General features: G+C 41.3%; 1 protein-coding gene and 1 long non-coding RNA gene across 2 annotated transcripts in view; one reads left to right on the top strand and one right to left on the bottom strand.

The window, feature by feature from the left end:
* The window catches only part of LOC130277053 (C-factor-like), a 40,275-nt gene that overhangs the window by 4,415 nt on the left and 10,267 nt on the right, over nucleotides 1-25,593 (top strand). Inside the window, exons 2-5 of the mRNA XM_056527298.1 lie at nucleotides 1,699-1,750; nucleotides 5,884-6,071; nucleotides 19,621-19,785; nucleotides 24,898-25,008. Coding sequence (XP_056383273.1) covers nucleotides 1,699-1,750; nucleotides 5,884-6,071; nucleotides 19,621-19,785; nucleotides 24,898-25,008 — 516 coding nt within the window. The remainder of the gene's footprint in view (nucleotides 1-1,698; nucleotides 1,751-5,883; nucleotides 6,072-19,620; nucleotides 19,786-24,897; nucleotides 25,009-25,593) is intronic.
* Nucleotides 19,109-24,978, bottom strand: LOC130277055 (uncharacterized). The gene is made up of 3 exons (XR_008845357.1): nucleotides 24,853-24,978; nucleotides 21,334-21,387; nucleotides 19,109-19,183 (listed from the first exon to the last, which is right to left on the bottom strand). It is a non-coding gene; the product is annotated as an uncharacterized LOC130277055 (long non-coding RNA).

The raw sequence follows: 25,593 nt of genomic DNA, 5'->3' as shown, positions 1-25,593 counted from the left end.
TCCATACTATCACCAACAAAAATATACCCAAATGTTAGGCACACATAACCCTCCAATGCAATTAGATGGAAAAAAAAAAAGCAGTAAATCTTTATTATAACACATCAAAATAGAATTAAATGTGTCCATAAAAAAGAGACACTATGCACATCACTGGCAAATACACAACGGTACAACTAAACATTGGCGTCTCATAGTAAAACAATACAACGGAGAGGACATCACTGCATCTTTCTGGATAGACAGTATAGTACAAGCAATAAAATTGTAAAAACAGTACATAGCAGGAAGAGGAAAATAAATATACCAATTCTAGAAGACTAGATGTAACTGTAGGCCAAACGCAGAATCGAGTCCCATGTGCACTTACCCCTTGATTGACAGCCGCATCATTGCTCTCTAAGCCGACAAAGCAGAACGTTTGCACTGGCTGTCAATCCCATGGAGATGTGTTGACAGTGCAGCAGACAGGACTAGGTAAGTATTGGTCCCCGGCCAGGGGACTACTTAGGGGGAGCAGCAGAAGACATGTACAAACTTCATATCTGTGGACCGGAACGTCTCTCAGTGGAAACATGTGTGTTTATATATATATATATATATATATATATATATATATATATATATATATATATATATATGTATATATATAATATAGTAAATCTGATACTTGGTTCCCTTTTAAAGTGCAGTTATCATGATGTTTGGGCCATATAACCTAACCACAGTCTGTAAAATTTGTTTAGAATATTTATCCAGCATTTCTTTTGCCTTTTTTTTATTGCAGGTTTTGTCACCCAAAAAACTCTTTTGTTTTCAGCCACCAGCAGTCGGATATGCGTTCACTATGCCCTCGGGGCCTATCTACCTTTCCCTGAGTGCTGGGACCACTGTGTATTTGACAGGTCCTCAGCGCATGCCCCCTCCATGGCAACTACATTCCTGCGGCGAGTTCACTGAGCGTTTGCTAGCTCCTGATGTCTTCCATCATTCTCTGCCTCTAGCATAGCTAAGTGAACTTGCCATGGACACGTAGTAGCGATAGAGGGCGCATGCGCTGAGGACCTGTGTGTCAATCACACAGCTGTTCCTAGCGCTGAGGGAAAGGAGACGGCGTGGCTATCCCCGGGCATAGAGTACGCCTAGCCATGCCTATCCGACTGTTTGTCACATCTTTTGGGATGATAAAACCTACAATAAAAAAGGTAAAAGTAATGCTAGATAAATATTGTAAACAAATTTCACAGACTGTGGTTTGGTTATATGGCCCAAACATAATGACAGTTGCGTTTGAAAGATAGTAGATGCTGGATGAAACCAATGTCTTGTGTATCAGTTCTTTTCATTGGTATTTTTAGCATGGGGGTTTGATGGAAAAAGGTATCCATATTCCAGTTCAGTGTCTTATTTACTTTTCCCATTTTGGGAAATGGGAAAAGTCTATGAGATGCTTATAGACTTGCGTGGAAAAAGCTGGGTGAATAACAGAGGAACCAAGCCACACAGTGAGACGGGACGCAGGGCTGCTGTTTAGCCTCACCCTGCTAAGGCCCCTGATAGAAGAATATTTTTGACTGGAATGGTGCTTTATCAAGTGTGAACATACCCATAGTTGTGTAACCTAAACTGTAATTTGTGTTCATTTTTAGAACCTTATTATTTTAGTACAACAATAGTAAATATTTCAATTTATTTCAGGAGCTAAGAAATATAGCTTCCAAGCATAGCAATATTGTGCTACTTCCTTTGGGTAAGTGAGACTAACGCAACTAAATAACAAGCCTATTTTATACTCCATGTTTATACTTCTATTATTTCTCAAAAGATGGGGTGCAAAGCCTGGTTTGGACTGTGGGTCAAATTATGGTTTATCAATTGTTGGCTTAAAATGGTACATATACGGTCATGTGTCTATTGAAGTGCCTACATTGTAGAGATAGGCACAGTACTCCTGTGCAAACGAAAAGTTGTCCATAGAAACCCAATCAGATTGCTTCTTGCATCCAAAGTCTTTTTAACCCCTTCCCGACCCAGGACACACCGGTACGTCCTGGGTCCTTTCCCTTTCTATAGCACAGTAATAACGGGTCAGGCCCGGCACCTAGCAACGGCCGGGACCCGTGGCTAATAGCGCGCAGCACTGCTCGCTGTGCCGCGGACCGCTGTGCTGCGTGCTATTAACCCTTTAGACGCGGCATTCAGAGTTGATCGTCATGTCTAAAGTGAAAGCTAATAAGTGCCAGTTAGCTCAATGGGCTGTTCGGGACCACCGTGGCGAAATCACGGCATCCCGAACAGCTGGAGGACAGGAGGAGGGTGCCTTACCTTCCTTCTCCGTGTCCGATCGCCAAATGACTGCTCTATGCCTGAGATCCAGGCATGAGCAGTCAAGCGGCAGAAACACTGATCAATGCTATGCTATGGCATAGCATTGAACAGTATGAGAGATCAATGTACTGCATTTTATAGTCCACTATGGGAGCTATAACATTGCAAAAAAATAAATAAAGATCATTTCATCCTTTCCCTAATAAAAGTAAGAATCAACCCCCTTTTCCCATTTAAAAAATAAAACTGTGTAAATAAAAATGTGGTATCACCGCATGCGGAAATGTCCGCATTATAAAAATATATGATTAATTAAACCGCATAGTCAATGGCATACGCGCAAAAAAATTTCAAAGTCCAAAATAGCGTATTTTTGGTCGCTTTTTATATCATCAAAAAGTCCAATCCATACAAAAATGGTACCGCTAAAAACTTCACATCACGGCGCAAAAAAAATTAGCCCTCATACGGCCTGTACACGGAAAAATAAAAGTTATAGGGGTCAGAAGATGGCAATTTTAAACATACATTTTCGTGCATGTAGTTATGATTTTTTCCAGAAGTCCGACAAAATCAAACCTATATAAGTAGGGGATCATTTTAATCGTATGGACCTACAGAATAAAGAGAAGGTGTCATTTGTTACTGAAAAATGTACTACGTAGAAACGGAAGCCCCCAAAAGTTCTCTTTAATTTTGTTGCACAATGATTTTTTTTTTTTTTTTTTTTCCGTTTCGCCGTAGATTTTTGGGTAAAATGACTGATGTCATTACAAAGTAGAATTGGTGGCCAAAAAATATAAGCCATCATATGGATTTTTAGGTGAAAAATTGAGAGCTATGAGTGAACGGTAAGGAGGAAAAAAATGAAAGTGCAAAAACTGAAAACCCCCAGGTCATGAAAGGGTTAAAAATTAAAGAAGCAAGCTCATTGGTTGCTATGGGCAACTTTTCTTCTGGACAGGTTTTGATAAGTCTCCCCCTTTTGGTTTTTATTGAGAAACCAGTCGTTGTCATTTGTTGTAGGTATGCACCATGCTTGATAGAGCATATGGAACATTTTCTTCTCTAAAAGATTGTTGGTCAAGTTTGGTAAGTTCTCCGTGCAGGTTACTTCAAGTGCCAATAGCTTGGGGAGACATTTGACTTTTAGGTCCTATGCTTATGGCTCCCCAGCTTCCGGTAGTGGCATATAAAGTCATGGCAAAAGGTTTGAAAATACTGGCAAAAACGCTATGCTTATTATGGGGTTTTCACTTTAAAGGGAAGGATCTGCGCTTGTCCTGGGGCTAAATGGTTATGTTGTGAGATTACCATAACACTGGCTAGTTTTTTGTGAACTGGTATTTCCTGTTTGACCTTTTTTTTTTTTTTTTTTTTTTTACTACAAATTCCATTTTCCTCCCTCCCACACATCAGCCACCCCACCCATTGAAACTTAAATGAGCTGCAGCCATTCAAAGACCTGTGGTTTTCAATCAGGGTGCCTACAGCTGTTGCAGATTGATCTCTCTCCCACTAAGCGATCCCTTCACCCATTGAAGCAGACAGGCTCCCTGTCATCAGCTGACTAGTGAGTCAGGTCTCGGCCGCATTGCAACCTGGGAAAAATCTGAGACAACAGTCATTTTGTATTCTGGTAAAAATAAATATTGGGGTGAAAATCACATAAGAATTGTGAGAAAACCGTCACACACAGGAACAGACACTATATATTATGAACTACACTAACTTTACAGCCCCTGTAACATAGTCAAATAAAAAAAAAAAACTGGAATACCCCTTTTAATAATATTTTGCTAAACACCACATGTGGTATGAAAGTGCCTTGAAACCTACAAAAAACATTTTTTGTACCTACAAGTCATAATTTTTCAAGTATAACATTTATTTTGCATAGGACACAAAAAACAGACTGAAAGAGGGTACCTCATGTATTGCCCAAAGAGCATTCTTGTCCCATGAAGGTGGTCTAGGCCTGTGTTTCCCAACCAGGGTGCCTCCAGCTGTTGCAAAACTACAACTCCCAGCATGCCCGGACAGCCTTTGGCTGTCCGGGCATGCTGGGAGTTGTAGTTTTGCAACAGCTGGAGGCTGCCTGGTTGCGAAACACTGGTCTAGGCACTAAAGTCTATGAATTAGCTGCTCACCTGGAATCAAAGATAATCACTCATATCACCCACTGAATAAGGGTACCAAGAGAGGAGTCACTGCAAAACCCAGGAGAGGCAGCACAACTACTGCATAGTGCCAACCACTTTACAGCCAAAAGGATTTCCGCTGGGCGTTGTAGTTTTGCAACAGCTGGAGACACATTGGTTGGGAAATGTTGCTGTAGCAGAATCCAAATGGCAAGGAAAAACAACCCTTTGGAGCAGGCGCTGCAGATGCTAAATGATATGACTTTTGTTAAAAACAATAAAAACCTCTCTATTCCAATGACACGTTTCAGAGTGCACTCCCCCTTTCTCAGTTTCTTCAATCTAAGGGGGAGTGCACCCCAAAACACTTAATTGTTTTGGAGATGTTTTTTTTCAGTCATTATTTTAACAAAAAAACTTTTGTATGGAGTTTCCTTCTACGAGTCTGCAGCTCCTTCTATAGTTGTTTTTTGGGGCTTGTTTTTTTTCAATTTTTCTTTATATAATTTCAATTTTTTTTTTGCCATTTGTTGGATGTAAAACGTCATATTTGTTGAGAGATCTATTCCAAAGATTAACATAGAATTGGTGCAATTTTATTTCAAGCGCTCTCCATCCTCCTATCACTTGATCAATATTGTCTGGGTGAATTAAAATGTAGGACTTGTTCCAGACTTCAGATCTCCTATCCGAAACACGCAGGCACATAAATCGGTCAAGTCCAAAAGAAGCAATCCAGCGTGGGTGAATAGAAAATCCAGACTTTATTGATTCACGGTAAAAGCAGTACAGGAAACCAGCAGATCAGACGCGTTTCAGGCCCATGCGCCTGAAACGCGTCTGATCTGCTGGTTGCCTGTACTGCTTTTACCGTGAGTCAATAAAGTCTGGATTTTCTATTCACCCACCCTGGATTGCTTCTTTTGGACTTGACCGATTTATGTGCCTGCGTGTTTCGGATAGATCATCTGAAGTCTGGAACAAGTCCTACATTTTAATTCACCCAGACAATATTGATCAAGTGATAGGAGGATGGAGAGCGCTTGAAATAAAATTGCACCAATTCTATGTTAATCTTTGGAATAGATCTCTCAACAAATATGACGTTTTACATCCAACAAATGGCAAAAAAAAAATGGGTGCGAATCCGTGTCGGGGGTGTATTGGTGGAGCGAGCTGGACCACGTTGGATTGCACATAAATCGGTCAGTATGATGTTTTTGAAATGTAGGAAGGAAAAAGTAGCATCCAGATGATGAAACCCACACATAAGCTGGGAGAGCGGGCAAACTTCATGCAGATGTTCTCTTTTGGCTGCAGCTGCTAACCACTGAGCCAAGATGGAAGTCTGTTCATATTATTATGTATCGGAATTTCTTTTCATCTTTCAAATGGTTTTGGTTGGAATTTGCAGATGCCACTAATGCAGACAGTGTGAAAGAAGCGGTGATAGAAGTGGAAAAACATCTGAATGGTTCCGGGTTAAATCTGCTAATAAACAATGCCGGTGTGATGTCACGAATAAATCTAGACAAGGTCGATGCGGATGACATGATTGACACGTTCAAGACGAATGTGGTTGGGCCCATGCAAGTAAGCCAGGTAATAATGGAAGACTCCTTTTGTGGTGGAAATCATACACTGCAGATTGTTAATAAAAAAAAATTCTATGGCCGTTTATAAATACTTCCAAAAGAGATCCCACAACACTCTGTGATAAGCAGAACAGTTTAAAAAAAAATTCTAGATGGCCATTTCATCTTTACAAACTTGCGGAATTATTTTTCTTTATAAAAAAAATTTGATGTCAAATCTAACCTGAAACAAATGCAGAATTAATTTACCACAGTTAAAACATGGGTCAAAATAAATATATTGCTCAACCTTATCCCCGCGAAACAGAGAGCGGTTCCTTTTTTATTAAAGGGGTACTCCGCCCCTAGACATCTTATCAATATCCAAAAGGATAGGGGATAAGATGTCAGATCGCAGGGGTCCGCCCCTGTGTGACGTCACGCCCCGCCCCTCAATGCAAGTCTATGGGAGGGGGCGTGACACGCCCCCTCCCATAGACTTGCATTGAGGGGGCGGGCGTGACGTCACACGGGGGCGGAGTCGTGACGTCACGCTCTTTCTCTCGCGTGGTCGGGCTCCGAAGCCTCCAGCGTTGCCGGAAGCCGTTGAGGTGGGTGCTGCAGCCGAGATCCCCTGCAGCGGGACCCCCGCGATCTGACATCTTATCCCCTATCCTTTTGGATAGGGATAAGATGTCTAGGGGCGGAGTACCCCTTTAAACGTCCTCAACAAATTAAGAAACGCAAGCTTTGAATAGAATCTCTAACATTAAATTCAGGGATTTGTCTGGGCAGAATATTTTTAGGTATTTGCTCAAGGAGGGGTTGATACGAAAGACAAAAAAATAGGGCATGTGAGAAATTGATGATATTGGTGGCAATGCAGGATCTAGGAAGGTAAGTTTGTGGCCTTTTTTATTTTTTTATTTATTTTTTTATAACAATTGAATTTATTTAACCCATTTACTGTAGGAGAACTATTAACCCTTTGATAATAAAATAAGGTTCCCTACCATATTTTCATAATTGCAGTCATTCATAATGGAAGAAAATTACTTTTTGTTAACTGTCCTGCATGGTGTGTGTGTGTGTGTGTGTGTGTGTGTGTGTGTATGTGTATATATATATATATATATATATATATGTATATGTATATGTATATATATATGTATATATATATGTATATATATATATATATATATATATATATATATATTAGTGGTCCCTCAAGTTACAATATTAATTGGTTCTGGGACAACCATTGTATGTTGAGACCATAACTCTATGGAAACCTGGTAATTGGTTCTCAAGATCCAAAATGTCATCCGAAAATAGGAAAAAGTGAGCATTAAAGGGTACCTTTCATAAAAAAAAAAACTTTTGATATATTATAGTTTAATGTATACAGAATAACTTTCCAATAGCATGTTATTAAAAAATATGCTTCTTTCTATTTAATTTTCCACTTTCAAAAAATGACCACTACCAGTCCTTTTTTATAGATTTCAGACTCATGAAGGAGTCCTAAATCTCAGACTGCAGCCGGGACACAGACAAGCTCAGCACTGCTCCCTGCTAGGGAGTTTGTGTGTGTCCCGGTTGCAGTCTGAGATTTAGGACTCCTTCATGAGTCTGAAATCTATAAAAAAGGACTGGTAGGGAGACCCCTAGTGGTCATTTTTTCAAAGTGGAAAATTAAATAGAAAGAAGCATATTTTTTAATAACATGCTATTGGAAAGTTATTCTGCATACATTAATCTATAATATATCAAAAGTTTTTTTTGATGAAAGGTACCCTTTAAAGAAAAATAAGTAGATAAATTATATAGATAAAGCAAGTCCTTACATATAAAAGTAATAAAGATCTGCTGGGAGCTGTAATCACTGTCTATGTCAGTGTTTCCCAAGCAGGGAGCCTCCAGCTGTAGCAAAACTACAACTCCCAGCATGCCCGGACAGCCAAAGGCTGTCCGGGCATGCTGGGAGTTGTAGTTTTGCAACAGCTGGGGGACCCTGCTTGGGAAAGACTGGTCTACGTAGAGGACAGAAGCTTCTTCAGGGTCCTGTACGGTACATGCAATGTCCTAAAAAAGTAACATGGAGCCGCCCTCACCTGGTGCCCAAAGGAGCAGCTAACCCTGATACAGGTAAGTGTACAGAACATGTAATACCTCCCTGTACTGTAGGGCGAGCCACCAGACATCAGTCAGTGCATACGCTTCAGTAATACTGGTGTTTTACCAGTAAATTGCCCATTCTGATTGGTCAGATCTTCCGGCCATTGATGGGTATCACAGATCTGGACTGTTTGTACATTGTATGTTGAGTCTGGTTTCAACTTACACTGGTCCAGAAAAGACTGTTGAGGGATCACTATATATATAATATATAGGTATATATATTATACCTGAAAATAGTACTTGTTGTAGGCATCTCCAACGAGTACTAGTCATGATATCCAGGGCTGTTTTCACACTTATTGAGGCATGATTTTCAGTGCAGGCCCAACCGTTGTCATTGCTCTATGTTTTGGGTCCTAGCTGAAGGAAAAATCTGGATGATTGGTGCAAACTACTGTGTTCTCAAGATTGAATGAATCATTATAACGTGTTTCTAAGCTAATCGTAGCATCTTCCACAATTGTACGATAGCAATTAGAGATGAGCGAACTTAAAGTAAATTCGATTCGTCACAAACTTCTCAGCTCGGCAGTTGATGACTTTTCCTGCATAAATTAGTTCAGCCTTCAGGTGCTCCGGTGGGCTGGAAAAGCTGGATACATTCCTAGGAAAGAGTCTCCTAGGACTGTATCCACCTTTTCCAGCCCACGGGAGCACCTGAAAGCTGAACTAATTTATGCAGGAAAAGTCATCAACTGCCGAGCCGAGAAGTTTGTGACGAATCGAATTTACTGTAAGTTCGCGCATCTCTAATAGCAATATTGTCTACAAGCAACAGAGTATAGCAGACCTGGTTTTCGCACAGAACAGTAAAACGTAAATAAAACATCATGTCACATATGGAAAACCTATACAGTGTACCATAAAATGTATTGGGAAATATCCCTAAATAATAAAATGAAAACAATAAAAACCCTCCAAATACCACAGGAATAATTTACAGTGAATGGCAAATCTATATCACACTCAGTGCACTTGAAAGGTAGGAACATTATATAGTCACTAGGGCTGGGCGGTATGACCAAATGTGTGTATCACGGTATTTTTTAAACTTTTGACAGTTCCACGATATATAACGGTATTTCCTAGTCCGTCCCCAGCCCCCCCCCCCCCCCCTCATATTAATTTTCACCCCACATCCTCATCGGAGTAAATACTCACATGTCACCCGCATGCACTGTCCTCCTCGTCCTGTTTGTTGCGGCCGCCGGCGCTGGCACTCTATACTGTGCGGTATCCCTATGCCCGGGCTACAGAAGGTAAACAAAATAAACTTTAATGCATGTTCCTACTTCGGCCTTACACTGGGGATGGGAACGTCGAAGAGCCGTCAGCCTATCAGCTGTCGCAGCGATGTTCCGCCTCGGACAGTGATAGGCTGAGCCCACTGTCATGTAAGAAACCGGCTTCTTACATGACAGTGGGCTCAGCCTATCACTGGCCGGGGCAGGACATTGCTGCTCTCAGATGTTCCTGTCCCCAGGAAACAAGTGAGGCCGGTATTGGACCAATGGGAGGTGAGTTAAAGTTTATTTTGTTTTTTACAGCCCGGGCATAGGGATATCGCACAGTATAGAGCAGTGGTCTCCAACCTGCGGACCTGCTGATGTTGCAAAACTACAACTCCCAGCGTCCGGGCATGCTGGGAGTTGTAGTTTTGCAACATCTGGAGGTCCGCAGGTTGGAGAACACGGGTATAGAGTGTCAGCCCCGGCGGCCACAACAAACAGGACGAGGAGGGCAGCGCATGCGGGTGACATGTGAGTAGTTCCCCGATGGGGACAGCGGCAGCACTGGGCTAATAATTAATTGGGGGGAGCAGAACAGCGCTCGCAGGTCACATATGATTAGTTCCCCGATGTGGGTACTGTGCAGCGCTGGGCTGATAATTCATTTATTCCCGAGGGGGAGGGGCCAAACCGCTATTGCAGTATGGGTTCAAATTCATATCGTGCAGCACAAAAATTTCGGTATTCGGTATGAACCGCTATACCGCCCAGCCCTAATAGTCACTAACATATACAGTGGGGCAAAAAAAAAAGTATTTAGTCAGCCACCAATTGTGCAAGTTCTCCCACTTAAAAAAAAGATGAGAGGCCTGTAATTTTCATTAACTATGAGAGACATAATGAGAAAAAATCATAAAATCACGTTTTCTAATTTTTTTAAAGAATTTATTTGCAAATTATGGTGGGAAATAAGTATTTGGTCACTTACAAACAAGCAAGATTTCTGGCTCTCACAGACTTGTAACTTCTTCTTTAAGGCTAGGTTCAGACTACGGAAAATAATACCTACACTCTTCCTCTGAATATTATAAAAGAACCAATAGAAAAATGGTAACAAAACTCCTATAATAAATACTCCTACAATTGTCACCACAACCAATAGAAAATGATTGCAAAAATCTATACATTTTATTGAAAAGTTAAACCAACAATAATACAAAAAAGGACAGACAACCCCCACCCCTAAAAAAAACATGTACCCCAGCAATAGCACCGGTTCCCTGGTCCTGGTTTATATCAATTTACAATAACAGGAACAATGCACAATAATAATTAATCCCCCTTAATAATAGTCTGGCAATGATACATAATTAACATAATGATCACATATGAAAACAATACCATCATTCATTACCTATAACAGGCATGTTCCCACAAGCCATCCAGGGACACCGTTCACCCTCAACGGACGTCGTTTCGTGGGTCTCCCCACTTCATCAGGAGGTGCTGTCATCTCGCCCCTTTGCTCCTTATATATGCCTCCATATTCGGCGCACGGATTGCGCCCCGGAAACGGATCCCGTCGCATCACTGAGTTTCCGCCGTCATGTGACCATGACAGCTTCCGCCCATACGTGGCACATAGGGATCCAAACTTCCGCCCGGAGTCACGATGCGCGCGCACCCAGAGGATCAATGGTTAGTAAATTCCAATGTAAATGAACCTAGTTCCCTGGATGGCCAGTAGGTGTCACTCAAATATAACAAAAATATAAAACAAACCTAACAGGAATCACTATATATGCTACACATCAAAAATCATAATACATTGATCGTTCTAAAGGTATAATAGACCAGGTCTATATTTTTTCTCTTCATGATAGGGGATATATATAATAATTTATTTAATACATCAATTCTTATTTCTGGCTCTCACAGACTTGTAACTTCTTTTTTAAGGCTAGGTTCAGACTACGGAATTTCCGCCTGCAATTCCTCTTTGAAATTGCAGGCGGAAATTCCGCTTGCTAAAATTTATAGTATAGTGAATGGGTTTCCGTTCACAAATTCACACTTTGGAATTTGGGAAGCGGAATTTGTGAACGGAAAATCCGCTTGGAAATTTCCTCCTGAAGAATGGGGTTGCTCTTTCTTCAGGCGTAAATACTCGCGGAACACATTGCAGTCTATTGGAGACTGCAGTGTCCGTGCGGTCCTAGCGCCAACTGATTCAGTCAGCGCTGGCCACACTCGGAATCTCCAGGTGTAAATATTCTGCCCGGAGATTCTGTAGTCTGAACCTAGCCTAAGAGTCTCCTCTGTCCTCCACTCGTTACCTGTATTAATGGCACCTGTTTGAGATTGTGGACAGGTGTCTTTTATACTGATAGCAAGTTCAAACAGTCACACTCCAAACTCCACTATGGCCAAGATCAAAGAGCTGTTGAAGGACACCAGAAACAAAATTGTAGACCTGCACCAGGCTGGGAAGACTCAATCTGCAATAGGCAAGCAGCTTGGTGTAAAGAAATCAACTGTGGGAGCAATTAGAAAATGGAAGACCTACAAGACCACTGATAATCTCCCTCGATCTTGGGCTCCACGCAAGATACCACCCTGTGATGTCAAAATGATCTCAAGAACGGTGAGCACAAATCGCAGAACCACATGGGGGGGACCTAGTGAATGACCTGCAGAGAGCTGGGACCAAAGTAACAAAGGCTACCATCAGTAACACACTGAAAGTCAGTGTTGCCCAGCGACAGCCCTAAAACATCACTGCTCTAGAGGAGATCTGCATGGAGGAATGGGCTAAAATACCGGCAACAGTGTGTGAAAACCTTGTGAAGACTTACAGAAAACACTTGACCTCTGTCATTACCAACAAAGGCTATATAACAAAGCATTGAGATGAACTTTTGTTATTGACCAAATACTTCCACCATAATTTGCACATAAATTCTTTAAAAATCAGACAGTGATTTTATGGATTTTTTTCTCATTATGTCTCTCATAGTTGAGGTATAGCTATGATGAAAATTACAGGCCTCTCATCTTAAGTGGGAGAACTTAGTGGCTGACTAAATACTTTTTGCCCCACTGTATGTGGTGGCCTCATAAAATGCACATTTTTTGCATAGCTTTGAAAATACAGTATGAATGTTCCAATATACTAAATCGAAAGCTCTGCTGAGTTAAAGATATTGGGGGAGATTTATCAAAACCTGTCCAGAGGAAAAGTTGCTGAGTTGCCCATAGCAACCAATCAGATTGCTCTTTCATTTTTGAAAAGGCCTCTGCAAAATGAAAGAAGCAATCTGGTTGCTATGGGCAACTCGGCAACTTTTCCTCTGGACCGGTTTTAATCTCCCCATTGTACATATAAAATGCTCTATTGCATGTATTACTACGGTATTTATACAGAGTGTGCTTCTGAGAAGATAGCACATATAGGATGTGTACAGATAAAAGCCATATTGAAAGCTACTTTGTATAAGTTTTGTCTGGAAAACTCAATGATCACTCAGCCCTCTTGTTCACTATACCGTGTGTAATCTCCTATGTTCCCCTTGCAATAACCTATGCACAGGTAAGTGTCAATAAAACATAAAAATGTAAAACTGCACTGGAGGTACTACAATAATAGGATAAACTTGTAGAGCAATCCTGAGGCATTAGAAAATGTTTTAAGTATTGAGCTGACCAATATGGCTTTGGGATACCAAAGAACGATGATACACCGAACCAATTTTATTGCGTCTTATTAACCTCTTTCCGACATTTGACATATCAGGTCCGTCACACAAAAAACATGCCATTGGTGACGTGATAGACCTGGTCCATCACACAGTAAGATCTGCAGAGAAGGTGATCAATGACTCTTTCAGTGGCAGGAGGTGGCTGTCAATCGCAGCAGGGATCCCTCCTCCACTGCCAAAACCAAGATTGTGCCGGTGTTGACAGTGTTGACTCCATAGATATTGTGGCCTGGCCTGATAGTACCGGCCACGACATTTATAGGATTGATAAGGGACTCTCTCTGTCACCTATGCAATTGCGGGGTCTCAATGTTTGTCATGGCAGCAGGAGCCTGCTGATGGCCTCCTGTCTGCTGGGTTTGGAAGCCTGTGAGGTCCAGCCATAAGCTTGATCTCAGAGGCTGAATGTCAGTGCAATACTGACAGTATAGTAGAAGAGGTAAAAAGTATAAAAATTGTTTTTCAATAAATAAAGTAAAAAATTAATAACTTATACATAATAGGTATTGCTAGGTTCATAATGATAAGGTAATCACCTTATGGTGGATAACCACTTTAATACTATACGTACCTGGCAGGCAGTAATGGACATGCTTAGGAAGGATCTGCACTTGTCTTGGAGCTAAATGGCTATGTTGTGAGATTACCAGGACACTGTGGTTAGCTTTTTTGGGAACTGGTATTTCCTGTTTGACTTTTTTCTTTTTACTACAAATCCCACAATTTCATTTCCTCCCTCCCACACATCAGCCACCCCACCCATTGAACCATAGATGAGCTGCATCCATCAAAAGACCTGTGGTTTTCAATCAGGGTGCCTACAGCTGTTGCATTAGTTGCAGATTGATCTCTCTCCCACCTAGAGATCCCTCCACCCATTGAAGCAGACAGGCTCCCGGTCATCAGCTGACTAGTGAGTCAGGTCTCTGCCGCATTGCAACCTGGGAAAAATCTGAGACAAGTCATTTTGTATGCTGTTAAAAATAAATATTGGAGTGAAAATCACATAAGAATTGTGAGAAAACCATCACACACAGGTACTGACACTATATTATGAACAACACTAACTTTACAACCCCTGTAACATAGTCCAATAAAAAACATTCCTGGAATTCCCCTTTAATTATCCCACACGTTGAACACCGAAATAACAATACTATCAGCTGATACTAGCGCTTATAATATATATATATGTAGAGCGCTCTTGATTTTAATTGAACAATAGCAGAACGGCATAACAGAACAGGCGTCCCTTCAGTGATACATCGGGGGTGTTAAGCGCACGTGCCACTACACAATAATCTACATGTAAGACGACTATTCACACACCTATCTGCAGCACCAACAGAATGGAGAATGTGTATCCAAAAGAAAGCAGCTTGGATGAACTGCGGCTCTATGTGGCTCTATTCTCATCTCATATAGAGACTCCCAGAGGTTTACACTTTGTATAGGGAACCAGGGGGTGAGTGACTTTTTGGGTTTTCCCAACATAGCTTATACAAAATGGCTTTACTCAACATAACTAATACAAAGTAATTTTCAATATGGCTTTTACTTGTATCCAAACTGGACATTCTATACATGCTTTCCTCCCAAAAGCACACACTCTATATAAGTAGTAATACATGCAATACAGCATTTTATATGTAGATTGTCTTAAACTCGGTAGACTTTCAGTTTTAGTGTATTAGAACATTCATAATGGATTTTCAAAGCTATTCTAAAAAATAAAAATGTGTTTTTATGAGGCCACCACATATATGCTTTATATTAGTCACTATATATAATGTTCCAACCTTTCAAGTGCATGGAGTGTGTTAGATATGTTATTCCCGTAGTAGTTGGAGGGATTTAATCGATTTTCATGTGTGTTTTTTATTTATTTATTTATTTTTATTTTTTTTCAGGGATATTTCCCCATACATTTTATGGTACACTTTTTATGTAACCTGTTTTCCATATGTGATGTGATTGTTTTATTTATGTTTACAGTGCATACAGTTTACTGTGCGGGCATCTTGTTTGGTATACACTTTTGCGCCAATCCTCCAGATCCTCCCACTAGGACAAAATACAGAGGCCCTCATTTACTTAGAAAATCGGGTTGTAAGTCTATGTTGCTTTCTAACCCGACTGCTTTTTTCCCCTGGTATTTATTATTATGTCGCATCCTGTTTGTCGCACGTGGGTTTTGTTGGTTTTGGTTTCCAACTCCTCTGAGTTGTCGGGGAAAAAATCCACAACAATTCAACAAATTTGGGTTGGAAACCTTTATAAATACGTTGGGAAGCTCAGAAATGTCGGGTTACGCCCCTTTTTCGGGTTTGGGAGAATCCACATCGAGTCCGTCAGGGGGAAAAAAATGTTGCATCGTGTCGCAGACTGGCACACAATGTCTGCGACATGTCGCAGACAAAGATGCGCCAAAAAAACCCGACAAAACAAGTCGGGTTTAGAATAGTAAATGAGGGCCATATGCTGCATAATGGTGGCATTGTAATATTCCGTCAGATACCTGGAGGCAGCACCATGTGGTGTACTATTAACTGTACAAAGCTCTGCAAAGTTGTTGTGGCTCATACACAACAATTTAAGGTGAGCAGCTGCCCTGGAAGGGGTACTCTACATTTCTGACTCCCCAAACTTGGACGGGCATACTGCTTTATGAGGATCTGTACGGTTTTGTTTTTACCGAATCTGCATGCCCAGAAGCACTGTTGTTTCTGGGCCTCCTGAGGCTTCTCTCGCTTCTCGACCACTGCACAAGCTCAGGGATGATGGTACATATAATTCCAGGCCTATTCTGTGAATCACTCCTAAATATGCGATTACACCCCTGGAGAATGACTGACTGACTGACTGACTACTTGTTGGAGGTGCCTGTCCCAATGATTACTTACGGGCAATTTACATTTAGAGCAGGACTGTTCTAATAGTCAATTTTTTTAAAATGAAGTTTACACTCATCTGTCTGATTTCCTGTTTTGTCAGACAAACTATAGAGCCACATACATTGGGAATGGGAGGGCGTATAAAGAAACTGTAAAATAGTGGGCGAACAGGGCACCCTAAGCTATTTAATAAAACTGCAATCTTATTTTGAAGGTTGTACCCACAGGTGGTGATTTCAATTTCCCTAGAGACCTATTCAAATTCAAATTGGCATACCATGTGGGAAGTCTTGTATGATGAAAATGATCTGTGCTGGTGAATAAGCCAATTCAATAAAAGACCACTGTTTTCTAAACAAAGCCTCTTTTATTGCAGCCAAAATACCGTAATTTTTAATTGGAGGGAAAAAACTAACTACCGTAATTGGTTTTTCTTTTAATTTGTCTGCCAAAATGCAGAAAAACAGGCGCTGACCAAGAAGGGGACCAGTGAAGTCAGGTAGATATCAAACAGCTTTAATCCAATGCGACGCGTTTCACCGCGCAAGCGCGGTGAAACGCGTCGCATTGGATTAAAGCTGTTTGATATCTACCTGACTTCACTGGTCCCCTTCTTGGTCAGCGCCTGTATTCCTGCACCCCTGAAGCTTTCGCCTCTGCATTTCTGTCGATTCCAGGAAGGCTGCAGACCCAGTTCACTATACTACAAACGCAGATCCTTGTTGGGTGGGAATTTGCACAACCTGGCAGGGTGAGCCTTCATTTTTACCCTCCCTTCTCACGCACCTGTGATCCCGTTGATTCTCCACAAGGGAGCGCCTGTTCTTCTTCTTTTGTTTTACAAAATGCAGAAAAGAAAGCAATCAAAAAAGTCATATCTACTATTAAGAAATACAAATCTTCCCACAAAAACCATCTCCTCACTCAGCACTAATGGACAGGAAAATAGAAATGTATTAGGGTGGGTTCACACCACGATTTTCTATACAGTTTTTGGATACAGTTTAAAAAAAAAAAAAAAAAAAAAACTTGTGCAACTGTACAGAAAACCGTGCCCATAGACTTTTCCATTCAAAACCGTATGCACCATATTGCATACGGTTGTCTCCGTTTTTCACACCACACGGCTTTTTCCTTTTTTTTTTCTGGACAGAAAACCGTGGTCTACCACTGTTTTTGGTCCAGGTGAAAAACCGTATTGACCCGTCTACGTTTTTTTTTTTTTTAACATGGGAGTCAATGGGAACCGTACAGAACTGTATTTGTGTACGGTTCCATCCAGTTTTCACCATACGGTTTTTGACTTTGCACAGTTTTTTTTTCTTGGAATTTCAATCAAACAAATGAAACTTTATTCATAATGGAGTGAAAAGTTCAAAACGTATGCGTTTTTTTTCTTAAAAAACGGATGCAACCGGACATCACTTTTCAAACCGTATACGGTTTTCAACTGTATACATATAAAACTTTGTACACACGTTTTGATACAGTTTAGTCAGGTTTTGAGGAATCCGTTTTTTTAATCAAAAACCTGAAAAAAACTGTATTGCAAAAACGTGGTGTGAACCCGGCCAGGGTTTGCACTGCAGCAACACAAACAAAAAAATCTTTTCATTGTACAAAAGCAGTAAAACTTAACCAATAAGTAAATTTTGTATCACTGAAAGCATATCAGTCCAGAAATAGTTATGTTTTTCTACTATACAGTGAATTTTGTGGGGGAGAAAAAAAACAAGACTGAATCTCGGAGGCTGAATTTCTGTACTCCTTTCTTAAAGGGGAACTCCGGTGGGGAATTTTTTTTCTTCTTCAAATTAACTGGCACATGAAAGTTCTACAGATCTTTAAATTACTTCTATTTAAAAATCTTAACCCTTCCAGTACTTATCAGCTGCTGTATACTACAGATATACTCCAGAGAAATGCATGAAGTTTTTTCCAGTCTGATCACAGTGCTCTCTGCTGACACCTCTGTCCATGTCAGGAACTGTCCAGAGCAGGAGAGGTTTTCTATGGGGATATGCTTCTAATCTGGTGTCAGCAGAGAGCACTGTTGTCAGACTGGAAACAACTGCACAATTTTCTCTGTACACTGGTCCCTCAAGTTACAATATTAATAGGTTCCAGGACGACCATTGTATGTTGAAACCATTGTATGTTGAGACCAGAACTCTATGGAAACCTGGTAATTGGGTCTAAAGGCACCAAAATGTCATCCAAAAATAGGAAAAAGTTAGGATTAAAGAAAAATAAGTAGATAACTAATATAGATAAAACAAATCCTTACATATAAAAGTAAGAAAGATCTGCTGGGAGCTGTAAATCACTGTCTATGTCAGTGTTTCCCAAGCAGGGAGCCTCCAGCTGTTGCAAAACTACAACTCCCAGCATGCCCGGACAGCCAACGGCTGTCCGGGCATGCTGGGAGTTGTAGTTTTGCAACAGCTGAGGCCACCCTGCTTGGGAAACACTGTGTACTGTACAGGACCCTGAAGAAGCTCCTGTCCTCTACATAGACCAGTATCCCAAAAAGTAATGGAGTCTCCTTTACCTGTACCAGGGTTAGCTGCTCCTTTGGACACCAGGTGAAGTGTACAGAACATGTAATACCTCCCTGTACTGTAGGGGGCGCTACCAGACACCAGTCAGTGCATACGCTTCAGTAATACAGGGGTTTTACCAGTGAATGCCCATTCTGATTGGCCGATTCTTCCAGCCATTGACAGGTATCACAGATCTGGACTGTCTGTACATTGTATGTTGAGTCTGGTTTCAACTTACGATGGTCCAGAAAAGACCATTGTATGTTGAAACCATTGTATGTTGAGACCATTGTAAGTTGAGGGATCACTGTAGTACAGTATACAGCTGCTAAGTTCTGAAAGGATTAAGAAATAGAAGTAATTTACACATCTGTTTAACTTTCTGGCACCAGTTGATTTGAAAACATTTGTTTTCAACTTGTTTCCACTGGAGTTCCCCTTTACGCTGCCTAAACGCCAGGTGATACTCTGCCACTTGTCTGATTGCTGGGACCCAGCTCTCTCCTCTTTCTTCTAACGAAAACTGTTAGTTGACCTGAAAAACATAAACCTTCATACAGTTCAGTCAATGAGGAAAAATAAAAATGTTACAGTTCTTGGAATACACCAGCGCACCTTTTTTATTTTTAAAAGGGTTCTTTATAAAATACAAAACAAGAGCAGTTATAGAAATGTGGTATTGCCTGTCTGTGGAGTTGTCATTTTTTTTTTTACCACATACCACAACAACATAAATTTTAGATGCAAAAAAAAAATATTTAAAAATACCAAATTGCAGTGATCATATATTGAGTTGATCAGGATAGAGAGATTATCCCCTCAAATGGTGCCATTAAAAATGAAACTCTGCCCGCAAATTGGGTAAAAAAAAATAGACTGTGACTAAAAGGTAACTTGAGATCAATAATATGTATATTTTTGAAATTTTGGAGTACATGCAATTCTTATCCTTACGTGTATGTTCATTTCTAGGCTTTTTATCCATTGCTGAAAAAAGCTGCAGAAAACAATGCACACGAACCATTAACCTGCAAGAGGGCGGCTCTAGTCAATATTTCTTCTGTGCTGGGATCTATCGAACGAACCTCCGTGACCTTTGATTTTGCAAAACAAGTCATCTCCTATCGGATCAGCAAGGTACATATACTTGTGACTTTTATGGGTTTGTAGTTAAATACCGTATTTATCGGGGTATACCACCCACCGGCCTATAACACGCACCCTCATTTTACCAAGGATATTTGGGTAAAAAAAGTTTTTTAGCCAAATATCCATGGTAAAATGAGGGTGCGTGTGTGTGCGCGTGTATACCCCGATACACCCCCAGGAAAGGCAGGGGGAGAGAGGCCGTCGCTGCCCGCTTCTCTCCCCCTGCCTTTCCTGGGGTCTGGAGCCCTGCTGCCGCCGCTTCTCTCCCCCTGACTATCGGTGCCGGCAATGGGGCAGCTGCGCCGACAGCCAGGGGGAGAGAAGGGGCAGCGGCATAGCAGCGTCATGCGCCGCGACGTGCAGCGCATAGCAACGACGCAGGGGACGCACACTGGAGGCCTGAAGCAGCGCGGACCCGACCCCGACAACAGGTAATTATGCAACCGGGGATGGGGGGAGGCAACGGGGCAGTGGCGCCGGCAATGTGTGCCCCTGCCCCTTCTCTCCCCCTGTCTGTCGGCGCCGCTGCCCCATTGCCGGCGCCGCTTCTCTCCCCCTGGCTATGGGCGCTGGCACCGATAGTCAAGGGGAGAGAACGGGCAGCGGCGCCAATAGCCAGGGGGAGAGAAGGGCCGGCAGCAGGGCTCTAGACCCCAGGGCAGGCAGGGGGGAGAGAAGCCGGCAGCGCTGGCTTTCTCTGCACCTGCAAAGCCGCTGCAGTTCATTGATTTAAAGCGCCCGCTTTAAATCATTGAACTGCAGCGGCTTATCGGCGTATAACGCGCACATAGACTTTAGGCAAAAAATTTTAGCCTAAAAAGTGCGTGTTATACGCCGATAAATACGGTATTCATACAGTACAACAAATACTTCCACAGGTTCTGATCAGAGAGCAGCAAACAGACAGGGCTGTATTCATAATGCTCCAACCTAGTGTCCTTTTTATGGAGCTGCTCTAACTCGGGGAGGCAAATTGGATATAAACTGCTTGATCCTTTTTGTTCTCAGGGAGGAGGTGTCTCCCCATCCTCTCATGCAGAACACATAACTGCTCAGCAAAGAAAATTCAGTTTGTATCTGGGTTGAAAAGTTAGTGGTGGTCAATGCTTCCTTCTCCAAATGGTCCCAAGGTTCAGCACTGGATCTGCTTCTTACTTATTTATTAATGATATAGAGCAGTGGTCTCCAACCTGCGGACCTCCAGATGTTGCAAAACTGCAACTCACTGAGAGAGAGAATGGGATTAACCGTTCTGTTTCCATCTTTGCTGATGACAAAAAGCTTTGTAGCACAGTATAGTCTGTGGAAGATGTGCATTAGTTACACACTCTTAGAGGGTCATCTATTAAGGCTGAAAAAAAAAAAAAAAAAAATCAGCCAAGTATTTTTTTTCAAATCGGCCAGGTACCAACAAAGCAGCAGCAGCCTGACATTACCAGAGCATGTGAGGACCATTGTGTAAGGCTGGCATGATATGGCCATGGCTTTACAGGAACATTAATATTACAGCTTTATAAAGCATTTATAAAACCTCACATGGAAGATGCTGTTCAGTTTTGGGCTTCGGTTTATAGAATGTATGTCCTGGAGCTGAAAAAGGTACAAAGGCACACAATTAAATTAATAAGGGGCAAGAAACATCTTAGATAAAATTTGTTTAGTCTTGAGAAGAGACATTTAAAGTGAATCTGTCATCAGCATCACCTGCACAAACCTATTGATAAAGGCTTGTAGTGTGGGTGACGCTATTCACAATGGTACTCGCCATTCGCTGATCCGTGCCTCCGTTGCCCCATTATTTCTCTTTTTCATTATGCGAATTAAGTAGCTTGTGCACTCTAGTCTTTGGAACGCCCCAAGTGCACCGAGCAACTTCAGGATAATCGGAGGAAAAAAAGGAATATGGGGGGAGAATTATCAAAACCTGTGTAGAGGAAGAGTGGTGCAGTTGCTCATGGCAACCTATCAGATTGCTTCTTTCATTTTTCACAGGTCTCTTTAAAAATGAAAGAAGTGATATGATTGGTTGCCATAGGCAACTGCACCACCCTCCTCTGCACAATTTTTGATAAATCTCCACCATGTAGTTAAACAATAAGTACCATTGTTATCAGCAATACCCACACTACACCAGTAGGGTAATGCTGGTGATGTTGATGATAGATTCCCCTTAAAGGTGTACTCTACCCCTAGACATCTTATCCCCTATCCAAAGCATAGGGGATAAGATGTCTGATCGCAGGGGTCCTGCCGCTGGGGACCCCAGCAATCACTCCTGCAGCACCCATTTGTCATCACGCCCCCTCCCATAGACTTGAATTTAGGAAGCGGGGCATGACGTCATGAGGGGGCGGGGCTGTGATGTCACGATACTCTGGCCCCCTGTATCATGAGTCATCAGGCACAGAGCAATCTTCGCTCCGTGCAGCTGATGACAAATGGGTGCTGCAGGAGAAATTGCGGGGGTCCCCAGCGATCAGACAGCTTATCACCTATGCTTTGGATAGGGGATAAGATGTCTAGGGGTGGAATACCCCTTTAAGGGGGCAGATGATAAATTTATTATATAAATGGATAATACAAAAAATTAGGGAGAAAAACTATTTTAGATAAAACCTCCTCATAAGCCAAAGGAGAACTTCCTCAGCCTAAAAAATAAAATAAAGATTAATCTACAGAGGCGACAAGCCTTCTTTACCAAAATAACTGTAAATTTATAGCTAGTCTACCTGAGAAACTGGTTACAGCAAAAACATTTGAGGGTTTCAAAACTGTTTAAATGTTAACGTTTTTAATGTTAAAAGTATAGAATTATATGGTTTCCCACATTCCCTCTCCTTCATCAACCCATACCCCTTCCCTCCCTACATTTTATCTTCCCTGCCTCTTGGTTGAACTACTGTTTATGAGAGCATAGTAAAGTAAGCTGTTTGTACTTTTATATGGCCAGCATAGATACTTATTGTAGGATGAAAGCTTATAAACAGCTTAGGGTCAAACTAACCTGCTGACCTGCTGTGACGTGTGTTCCCATTAAAAACAGTTATACCCATCGCCCTTGATAAAGCCACAGTTTGTGGCAAAACGTTGGGGGGTTTAATGCCTTAGATTTTAACTTTTCATACGCATGGTCCCTTATAGCTACAGTTCGGTTGGTGTGGACTGCAGCCACATCATCTTAGCTAAGCTACGCAGTTGCACGTAGTGGCACTTTCAGTTGTTAATTTTCAGTGTGTTTGAGGGTTTTTAATCATTCATAAAGGCACAAAATAAAAGTTCCATTTTGAATTAAACTATAATAGATGGGAAAATGAGGGTTCTAGTAATCACCTAGTGGTCAATTTTGGAGCAGCATAGAAGATACCAGACAGTACGGAGACAGGTAGGGACCCTCTGGCTTTCATCTAAGCTGATCTGGACCCTGTGATTACCTCACGGTGGTCCTGATCGCCTTAGATAACTAACTGCCTACACAAAGGAACTTACTTTACGTCCCACAATCAAAATAGATTTAAAGGGTTAATAGCCTAAGCTTTGGTTTTCAATTGCCAGCTCTGAGAAATTGGTTTTATGCAGTGGTTGAGAGAGTGCAGCATGCTGTAAATACTCTGCTTATACTGAGAACACAACTCCCTCCGTGCACCCTGGCTGTTGCCATTTTCCTTACAGGTAAGAAAGTCCATGCCTATACAGTGGCACAAAATGTAAAGCATGTAGGGAAGGCGGCAGTGGCCAGGGTGCACAGAGCGGTTCTTACACAATGCTGTAGTGTGTGCAAGAAGGATGGCAGTGGCCTGGACACATGGAAGAAAGCCAGCATAGTTGTATATAATGTAAAGCATGCAGGGAAGATGACTGCAGCTGGAGCACACATGTCTTCTGTCTAGCCCAGGAAGAAGTACAGTGCCACCTATAAAAATAAAAAATAGACAAATCACCAGGTCCAGATGGCATTCATACCCATGTTCAAAGGGCATTAAGTAATGTAATAGACAGACCACAGGTTCTAATATTCACAGACTCTATAATGACAGGGTCTGTTCCCCAAGACTGGCACATGGCAAATGTGGTGCCAGTATTCAAAAAGGGGTCAAAAAGTGACCCCGGGAATTATAGGCCTGTTAGTGTAACCTCCTCCGTTTTATGTAAATTGTTTGAGGGTTTCCTAAGAGATGCTATTTTGGAGTATCTTGATGAAAATAAATGACTCTATATCAACATGGCTTTATGAGGAATTGGTCCTGTTTGACTATCCAGATCAACTTTTATGAGGATGTGAGCTCCAGACTGGACCAGGACTTGATGTTGTGTTGATTTTTCCAAAGCATTTGATACTTAGCCACATAAAAGGTTGGTACATAAAATGAGAAGGATTGGGCTGGTTTGTTATTAATGTTACATACTCTGATTGTGTGACTGTTAATGGTGGGGTACCACAGGGGTCAGTTCTAGATCCTATTCTTCTTAATATATTTATTAATGACCTTGTAGAGGGATTATATAGTAAAGTATCTGCAAAGTGGTTAACCCAATATAGGACAGGGTCAGATGAAGTTCAACACTAATAAATGTAAAGTTATGTACATGGAGTTGGGAATATATATTACATTGGAAACCCTGGGAACGACTGACATGGAAAAGGACTTTTAGTCAACAGTAAATTTAATTGTGGCAACCAGTGTCAGGCAGCTGCTGCTAAGGCAAATAAAATCATGGGGTGCATCAAAAATAACTTGAGAGAGACCCCTATTTCTAATATCTAGGGTCTCTTTACTAACAGGGTCTATTCCCCAGAACTGGCGCATAGCAAATGTGCCAATATTCAAAAAGGGGTACACGTGATGTGGCCTTGATGGATCCCTCCAAAAGGCAGCTTGGATGTGCATAGTCATATGGTTACAGAATTCACAATGTTTTTCTTAACTTTTCTTTTCAATATTCTTTCTATACTTCTGTATGAGTTCTTCATGTTATAAAAAGTGGTTGGGTTTTAGAGCAAATCATCACAGGGAAAAGTTATCATGCTGTGCTGTGAATTTGATAAATTTTACATACCAAACTGCTTCCTGTTTTCCAGATATTTTTCTTATCTCTTTACAGGCAGCTCTGAATATGCTCACTCGTTTGCAAGCAGAATCCTATAGAAGTGATGGTATTCTGTGCACAGCTCTTCACCCAGGCTGGGTTAAAACAGAAATGGGAACAGAGCGGGTAAGTTCCAAGCCTACATACAGTCATAGTGCCATGAACAGGGAACAATTCAGATGTGTTTGCAAAGATTATTCTTTAGTTGGGGGTGTCTTCGTTTTTATGCTATTAATACATCAATTTTACTGAATACTTATCGGTATTCATCAGGTTGCTACAATTACAGCACTTCCTTACTTAATGTTTCCCTAGTTAGAAAATGTTTATATATATATATATATATATATATTTATTTTTTTGATCCCAATAACTTTTTTACTTTTTCATCTACAGAGCTGTATTGTTAATGGGACCATTTTACAATAGATCAAACCTTTTTGATCTTTTTATAAAATCTTTTTGTGGGTTATGATGTAACTAAAACACAATTCTGGCACTTGGGGTCTTTTTTTTTTTTTTTACGTTTAGGCTGGTCGCCATGTGTTTTTAATAACATTATATTTTAACCTGTTAAAGGTGTATACCGGCCTTAGACGTCTTATCCAAAGGCTGTCACGCCCTCTCCCTTAGACATTAATGGAGGGAGTGTGGCGTGACGTCATGTCTCAGTCTTGGGAGCAGAGCCCGCCACAGAATGCCGGGAGCTGC

This window comes from Hyla sarda, chromosome 6 (assembly GCF_029499605.1).
Source record: "Hyla sarda isolate aHylSar1 chromosome 6, aHylSar1.hap1, whole genome shotgun sequence".
NCBI classification, from domain to species: Eukaryota; Metazoa; Chordata; class Amphibia; order Anura; family Hylidae; genus Hyla; species Hyla sarda.
Note: the sequence above shows the minus strand (reverse complement) of the source record. Positions and strands in the feature narration are given on the sequence as shown.